Genomic DNA, 9,471 nt, shown 5'->3' on the forward strand with positions numbered 1-9,471 from the left:
GTGTTTGAACCCCATAATGCAGATTCTTCATTATTTAATTTCTTCAAATATAATGCAGGACTCTAACATTTGGTGGCAACAATTTGAAAAGTGATATGCCATTTATAGCAGTTCGATACGAAATCGCAAAATGAAAACAATAGTCCTTCAGGGACAAAGCCCCTTTGGACGAGGAAAAAAAAAAAAAAAAAAAATCTAGCCAAAAGTAATACAAAACTGTAGTCTAGGTAATAAGAGCTAAACAAAAAAAAAATCAAGTAAATATATTTACGATCTATAGATGTCATTGACAGTATTTTACAGTCTGAAACATGGTACAACACATAGCAGCACATCACAGTCTGCAATAGCATAATAATCTGGTAATTTGAATCAACTAATAAAACAAGCTGAATTTACAGTTTATTTATAATGAGCCAGGTCGTCGACTGCAGCTCAAGGTCATGGAAGAACCAATCACAAAAACCGCTTTGAGCCCTCCTACAGCTAAGAAAACATTTGCATGTCAGAGTGTCAATTGCCACACATATTATGGGCGAGAGCATTAAATATCCTTAAAATTTTTAGCACCCGAATTAACTTGTTCGTAGGAAAATCGAAACGGTATCTATTCCCGAGATATCTCGGGCGCAGTCTTTAAGAGGTTATTGTGTGATAAAAGAGAAGACTTTCTTGAAGAATCATAATCATTTCAACTCTGTAAAACAAGGACTTTGGACTTAACTATTGAAATTTTAATAGGATTTTAAAAATTGCATTTAGTTTCAAAAATATAATGTTCAAAAATTTATGTTCTACATTATTTTAAAAATTAAAATCTCTCTCTGTATACATATATGTGCATGGCTTCAGCTAATACTAATATTAGAAGCTTAACTATTAATAAATCAAAATAAAGAAAACCAAAATCAACTCATTCAGACTTAAGCTTTCATCTTGGACATGTCACATTACCTCTGTGCATCTTTTGCGGGCTAGATTGCGTGTGCAACTCTTTTTTTTTTTCTCTAACAGCTTAAAATATATAAAACTGTCTTCAGTATTAAGTGTGCTTACAGCACCAAGTTATGTGAGGCTGCATATATTGAGAATAAAAGAAAGCATTTATATCCTTGATGATTGCTTCTGTCTTTATGCATTAAGATTTAAATCATTACATACACACAACACATATATTAGATATACAATAATCCTTGGAGGTATAAATGCAAAATATATAATAATTAACTTTAGGTGGTTAATGTTTACTTAACTTTGAAGTATTTTTAATTGTCATTGCAGATGATTTCATGTTTGCATTTTTTGTAGGTATTCTCATTACTAGTATTTTTATAGCTGTAAAGATGCCAACAGCAGTCAGATACTCTCCTGCTATTGAATACTATTTTTATTTTCATAACCTGTACTAATATCTTCATAAATATTTAATACCTTATGGTTCTTTATAAATGGATAAAAAGCTGGTAATGTGATCAAGAGTGCATAGAGAGCATGAATTACCTTAACTGGCTGGGAGTTGTTGATATCATGAAGCATTATTTACAATAAACTTTACTTATTTCAAAATTTTGGTAAAAATTAACCATTTAAATGAATCAGTGTAAGGTGGGGAAACGTTATGCAATAATTTAGCAATTAAAAATTTCCATTAAATAGAGTTTTTGAATATTGTATGTAAATGAAAATATAAAATTTTATAATCAGACATTGTATCGATTAGATGAAGAAAAATTTAGGTTGAAATTTCTCAAAATTTGTCTTTTGAAAAGACAAATCGTTAGTTCGTATAATAATAATTAAATTTGTTCCTATACATATATGAGTGTGGGTATGTATGAAAATTGATGAGTATGAATGAAAATTTTAAAATGTACTTTGCCATACAATTGGTTGCTTACTTTAATTTAATATAATAATGTAACATTTTCTATTTAGAGAGCAGAGATTGCATGGGATTGGGTTGGCCTGAGACCCTATCGGCCATCTGTGCGTATTGATGCTAATTTCATACCTTGTAATGGAAATTACAAAATGGTATGTTTTTCATTAAATTCTGATAGAAATTATCCTTATATTAATTTTTAATGCTTAAGTTTTAAAATTTCATAGTTTCTTACAAATAAATTCTTTTTTTTTTTTTTTTTTTTTTAACTGCAAGACATCACTGGAGTTCAACAATCAGTTCTGCTATATATATTAAGTAATAACATGTATGTAATTTTTTCCAATGCCTATTTTTTGCAATGTAGCATGTATGTTAAAAAACAATTTATTTCATTTAAAATCATGAATTTTACATTTAGGTTGTGAATAATTATGGACATGGAGGTCATGGTGTTGCTCTTTCTTGGGGCACAGCATTAGAGGCTACACAACTGGTAAAGAAATTTTTTGTGGAAAAAAATTTTGTAGCCAAGTTATGAATTCTGTATTTTTACCTCTTAGTACCAAACAATATGTACAGTTACACTTGAATTAATTTCATGTGTGAATATTTTAATTCCCTAATGTATAAAGTAAATACAATTTCAGTTTTAGACTATTAATTTAAAAACAAAAAAGAAAGGGGGAGGAGATTTGAGAGTGTCTCAAAAGCTCCCTATTCTCATTTTAAAAGTATCTAATGCATTAACTCTCTTCTTTATGAAATAAAAACATTTATCGCTAAACAAACAAGATATACAGTTTCATCAGTTAAACTAACTCAGAATGAGAGAAAATGGAAATTTGTGAAATGGAGTTTTTATACAATTTTGGAAGCTCATCAAAAGTTACCAACTTGAATGATTTCAGTACTGATTCAAATCATCCTAAACTATTCAAAAATTAAACTAAAATTAAAATATTTCTTCTTTTGCTGTTCTTTTATTTTTTCATCAAATGTACATTTATAAATTTATTTTATTCTAATGCCTCTCTTTATTAGCATTCAAGAAGTAATTTCAAAATAATCTTCTTTTGCATCCGAAATGATCTAGGTATTTTTGTCAAAAACCATATAAAAGCAACATTTTTCTTTTTAAATTCCCCAGTTAGATAAGGAAATGTGCTTACTATAAAAACCAACATTTCTCTATGCTTTTAAATTTTAATCTTAATCAGTGGTCAGTCTGCCATTGTAGTGTGTTTCAGATTGTAAGAGTGTGTTAAGAGACTGTTTATACTGTTAAATCTGTTTTGTCTGTTATATGGATGCTATATTAACCTTTAAGTTTTTCTTGTCTTCTACATGTGTTAACAATGATATAGATAAATCAGAATAGTTCTTAATATAACTATGTGTCTTTAGCACTTGCCATATGAACCTGGAGTAAATACAATTAGCTTCAGGTAGTTCCATTTCACCTGTATGTTTAGCCAAATCTCATTAAAAAAAATTTTCAATGAGAACTTTTCAGAATATACTATAGAAATAACTGATGTGGTTAAATTTTACAATGTAGATTGCTTGCTGCACAGATGAAATGGCAACACCATAAAAAATAATTCAGATAAGTCAAAACATAGCATATAGGTAAAGAAGTAGTATTGAAAATTGATTTTTATTTCAATTGTATATGCCAAAGGACTAAATTTACATTGTACTTAGTAAGTAATATGACCATGATTTAGTAAGAATACCCAAATATCATGGTCATATTTCTTACTATGATTTAGTAAGAAATATGACCATGATATTTTGGGTGCACATTGATTAGTTAGGTTAGTATTCATTCAATATTTAAGTGGGTAAATTCTGTCCTTGATGTCTTATTTCCAAGTCTGCTCAACTGGCAAGAGATCTGGGGATCGTGCTGATCAAGAAATTACCTGAATATTTTACAAAGATGCCTACTGGTACCTAAAGTATCAACATCACCTTGCTGAAGAATGTTTTTACATATCCAATGTGTACAATAATGAACCAAGCTACAGCACCTCATCATCATAGTGAGGTGCTATCATTGCCTATTAGAAGTGATCAGTTGCTGATGCTGATGGCACCCTAAACTTTGACTGTGAGTGAGTTAATGAGCTGTGTGTGATATTCAAAAGTACTAGTCTAATTGCAGTGTCTCCTCCAGATACTCGATGACCATTGCTGTGGCATAACTGAGATGAATTATTAAGCCATTTTTCATCTTGAGTAAATCTAATGTGACATCATAGCAGGTATTCATAATGATGATTCTTGTTAATAGCAGTCTTCATGGTGAATTCCTGCCTCGGATAATTGATGATAAATTATTTGCATTGAGAGTTCAAATGTCTCTATTGTACCCTGCAAAATATCACCATCTGTGATTTATGGGACCACTACTGCATGATTTCAGACCCATGAATACACTGTGATATTTGTCTTGGTTATACTCTTAATGATTTTCACATTTCCTTCTCACTATTGTCTCACAAGATGCTACAAAGTTTATTGCATCCTCTTATATTTCTGCTGTAATACAGCACAAAGAACTAATCAATTTTACTTAAGTAAGCTAACTAACTTCTATTAAATACACCTGTTTGATGAAAACTCTCTGAATTTCAAAGTCATTTTCTTGGCTTTAAATTTTGACATCAGGAACAGAAGGGGAAAAAATCCGTATCCTGGAGTAAATCCTAGAAGTTAGCTTTACAGACTTCTTTCTCCTTTTTATCATGCTGTGAGATCATATGATTGACTGAGAACTGCCAGAACTTGCATTAAAGTACAGCTTGCAATCTGTTGTTTATTAATACATCAGGTACACATACGTAAAATTACCTGCCACCCTACATAAATATCTAAACACCTGTTTTTTAAATACATGGTGGTCATACAAATACAGGGTAAAAAGATGTTTTATGACATCTCTCAATCCTGACAAATCTCATGGATTTGATGTATACACTTTGGATTTCAAATCCATCAGATTGAAGTCTGGTATCATGGTGAACACAAAACTGCAAAGTTACCGGAGATGACTTTATCTCCAAAGTGGTTGTTGCAGTACTTCCTGAATACATGTGGAGGAGCACCACCTTCATGTTTTTATACAGCATGTTTTATAAGCTAAAATGCACAAAAATCATTACAGATGGCAGCACTATGCATTATTATCGAATTATGGTCTCTGATGGAGCGCTGAAATTGTACATTCACTGCACAAGTACTGCAAATTGAAATTTTATTATTTTAAATAATATTTCTAATTTATGAAAACATTTTGACAGTTTTAATATATATTTTTCTATCATATAAATAAATTGAACTAGTTCACAAGCAAAAAAAAAAAAAAAAAAAACATTTTTATTAGGTTTTTAGACGTGGATACAGAGTCTATCCACCGTCCTTTTAGGGCAGTAACACTGGCCTTGAAAATGCCGCACTGCCTCTACCTGAGAGAAGAGTTATGTTTGACAAGTTTTATGTTTTTGTAAGGGTGTGAAATATAAACAAACTTTGTTTATAACATGTGATGAGGTTTTGGCTTTGGTTTGACTCTCAGTATAGTTTTTCTGTTCGGCCAGAATGTTGACGTTTTTTAGAGAAACGAAATTTAGAAAATACTTTCTGTATATGGATAATTTTTTGTATTATTTTAAATTAGCTTTCTACTTTTATATGATTATAGTACATTTCTTTTATTGTTTTAATTTCAACATAATTTTTTTAAGTTTATTACAATGTCTAAAAAGAGCTTATCTGTACAAGAGGCTCTTGCTATTTTTGAATATTTGTGATCAAATATGGTTCAGCAGTATCTAATTATAGTGATACTGATGAAGACTATGTTGCAGACTTTACTCAAGAGGAAAATATTATTTCTAGTTCTGACGATGAAGAAATTGGGGAGTTACAGCTTCCCTCTACTTCTAAGCCACAAGTGAAAAACATTTTATTTCCAGATCTCTGCCAGAATTTACAGAAGACAGTGGTCCGTCTTCTGAAGTTTTAGAAATGCAAAATCCAACTCCTCCTTAGAGTATTTTTGCTGTTTATTACAGTAAAATTTTAGATATTGTGTTTCACGGTAACTTATATGCAACTCAAGGAAGGAAACAATGCAGCCCTTTAGAGTTTGACAAATTACTGTGATTTTTGGGTGTCAATCTACTCGTGGGAATCAAGTGTTTGCCAAGCTACAGAGACTACTCAGTGGATCCCGATTTGCATGTTGAGTGCATAGCACAACAGATGTATGTAAAAAGTTTTGCATGGATTCTCTCTCACATTTGCATAACAATAATAATTCTTTACAGCCGAAAAAAAGGGAAGCAACGATTATGCCAATTTATATAAAATAAGACCTTTTTTGAGGCATCTGTCGGAGAAATTCATTTCTTTATTTCATCCAAATCAAAATCAAGCCATTGATGAATCAATGGTAAAATTCAAAGGACGTTCTTCTTTCAAACAGTGTATGCAAAAAAAAAAAAAAAAAAAAAAAAAAAACCATAAAAAGAGGGTATAAAGTATCGATGTGATGAAAGTTCATATGTTTGCTAGTTTGAAATTTATACTGGAAAAATTGGTGATACTACCGGAAAAAACAAGTAATTGAGTTGTTCGCACTCTAAGTCAATCAGGTAAAAATCTTAAGTTATTTATGGACAATTATTTTACCAGTTACAGTCTTTCTAGAGACTCCTAAGATATTCGCATTTGAAACTGTAAACATGAATAGGATAAATTTGCCGAAAAACTTAAATTCCGAGAAATTGATGAAAAGAGGAGAATTTGATTGGGCATTATTTGATAACATAATATGCCTGAGATAGAAGGATAAATGCAGTGTATGCATATTATCATGTTTAGAAAATATAACAAATGTCATCAATGTAGAGAGAAATTAAAGGAATGATGAAATAATAAATTTAGCATGCCCCTAAGCAGTAACAGACTATAACAAAAATATGGACTTTGTAGACAGGTTTGACCACTTGAAATGCCTGTACGAAATTGACAAGAAAAGTTACAAATGGTGACAGAGAATTTCTTTCTTTTTATAGATGTTTCAGTTCTAAATGCATTCATAATTTACAACATGCATCCAGATAAATGCAGTGAATTTAAAACCATGAAAGATTTCTGAAGAGAAGTGATCCGAGCACTGCTACTGATGGGATTTCTTGTACAAATGGGTGCAAAAAAAAACTAAGTTCAAAATCGGTTCCTGTAAAAAAGCACAAGCCATATGTTCCAACAGATAAGCGCACAGAAGATGCAAAACATAGTCCTGTAAAAACGGAAGGTGGCTTATACAGAAGATGTGCTCTTTGCAGTAGAAAAAAAAAAAAAAAAAAAAAAAAAAAGAAAAAAGAAAAAAAAAGCTCATCATTCTGGATCGCTGTGCAATGCCACATTGTGCCTCCAATCATGTGGTTCTATTTTTTCTGAAATTTATACCACATACCATATTTTCTGCTCTAAATCTTTATTATATGCGGCTTAAGTGTCTTTTTGTAGCCAATAATTTAGTGGTTGCTCGCGTAACTATACTAGCCAATGAGGTGAAGTAGCCACAGCATTCAAATAGTCCACATACACTGATACCATACATGCAGTTATCATTGTTTTAATTGAATTATAATGGTATTTAAGAACATTTAAATATTTTTAATTCATACAATTGTTGCTTATTATGCATTTAACTATATTTATATATGAATTACCTAGAAACTTGCAAACGTTGATAAATTAAAGGAGACAAAACCAACTAACGAGTTGTGCGTAGTACATCTCATCAAGTAGGTTTACCCAAACTCCTATGCTAAATATCCTTTCGCATAAAGAGTTTAAAGTTTTGCTCGATTTTATTTCGACATTGTATTTTAAATTGAATTTTCAGCTGAACACAAATTGAGCGTGTCAGGGGGAATGGGAATATTTGTTTACATTATTATTATAATATTTGTTAATATATATAATATTTGTTATAATTAATAATATATAATATTTGTTAATATATATAATATTTGTTATATATTATACTATTTGTTAATCATCTGTTTTTGAAATGGTTTACAACTGAATGCAAATTGAGCATGTCAGGGGAAAGGTGAACATTTGTTCACATGTTGTGTATAAAAAGATCTTTGACATGTGAATTAACATTTTATTATTTTAATCACCTTTATTTCTTGAGCTAATGGTGGCTCTTGAGAAATGTATCGCGAGTAGTTTCCTTCATTGCACTCTACTTTAAGCAATTAAGCAAGTAGAAGGGGGAAACCCCGTGGGGCAGTAAGCAAAGGGGCGTTCTCGCCGCCTGCCCAGGGTAATTCAGTTTGAATTAGCAGACACCTTTGCACAAATCATTTAAATTACAATTTATAATATCTAGAACAGTCATTTCGTATGACCGCCAGGCTTTCTAGTTTTTATTAACCATATTTCAAAATGTTTACATAAAAAATCTTTTAACAAGTACAACAATGATATTGTACGATTATTACTTTATTCCTCAAACATTGTGTATTTATCATTAAAATTGTTATTTTCTTAAATATTAATTTCTCATAAAAAGTTGTCATAATGAATTGAATTAATTTTGTCCCAACAGGTAAGCTAGATGTCTTAAGTGCACAGTGGCTATAACCTCAAGCCACTCCCTGACCCGAAAAATTATTTACGGCCTTACTGTTTAAGAGGGTTAAGAACATTATGTATATAATGTACTTTATCACGGAAAAGAGTTTTTTAGGTATGTGCCTGTGGGAGGGTGCAGATTTGCATAACTATTTATTTTACTGTTTTTATAAACTTTGATTTTTTAGAATAATATTTAGACCATTAAAAAAATAAGAAAACAATGTTTTAAATAGTAAAATAATATATGTAAACTGACTATAACTTATAATAAATCAGTTATACAAGAGCATGAACTGTATCATCAGAGCTAAAGCAGCAAAAGAAGAAATTAATAAGGTGTGGAATAATGGATTTAAACAACTTGTACCAGATTTTCTATTTATCAATTTGTATCACAATGAAACTTCATCATCAGTCAGTGTTAATTTTAGAACTAATATTATTATTTATTAGTACCTTTGAAAGTTAACCAATCTATTATTTTGGCTTGAATTGCAAAAGCAATAATTGCATGAAGATTTCTAACTGTTCAGCATTTTAATGAGCATCAAATACCAATTACAGATAGATAATGTTTGATATAAAACCATCACTGATTGCAGGAAAAGAGGTACGAGGTCCCTCTTCTTCAAGAAGCAAAGAGTTCCTTGCCCGTTTTTCCTCAAAACAGCTGTGTTACAAGTTTTCTTGTACAAATCAGTATCAGTCGATTTTTGCCCACTTTTATGTTTGCTTCTTTATACTAAAAAACCTTAGAACTAATATTACATTAATTTCAAAATAACAGAAACACTGTAAATAATTATACCTATTTTTTAATTTCATTTCTTTTAAAAGCATATTCATTAAATAAAAGATTACAAAATGGATTTTCTTTGAAACTTATTTTAAATTTTCAGAAGCTTTTATCTTTTATGATC

At 30.4% G+C, this 9,471-nt stretch overlaps 1 protein-coding gene across 3 annotated transcripts in view; it reads left to right on the plus strand.

Moving 5' to 3' along the window:
- Positions 1-6,421, plus strand: part of Daao1 (D-amino acid oxidase 1) — a 101,608-nt gene extending 95,187 nt beyond the window's left edge. For 2 of the 3 annotated variants that reach the window (XM_035358846.2, XM_035358844.2), the window contains 2 exons: positions 1,936-2,034; positions 2,304-6,421. In XM_035358846.2, the coding sequence (XP_035214737.1) occupies positions 1,936-2,034; positions 2,304-2,423 (219 nt within the window). In that variant the 3' untranslated portion in view covers positions 2,424-6,421. Of the gene's footprint in view, positions 1-1,935; positions 2,035-2,158; positions 2,211-2,303 lie in introns of all 3 variants that reach the window. The other variant, XM_035358845.2, reaches the window with a different exon arrangement.
- Positions 6,422-9,471: the final 3,050 nt, after the last annotated feature.

Source organism: Stegodyphus dumicola, chromosome 2 (assembly GCF_044657685.1).
Source record: "Stegodyphus dumicola isolate Sdum_Otavi_A_Nest chromosome 2, ASM4465768v1".
Classification (NCBI taxonomy): domain Eukaryota; kingdom Metazoa; phylum Arthropoda; class Arachnida; order Araneae; family Eresidae; genus Stegodyphus; species Stegodyphus dumicola.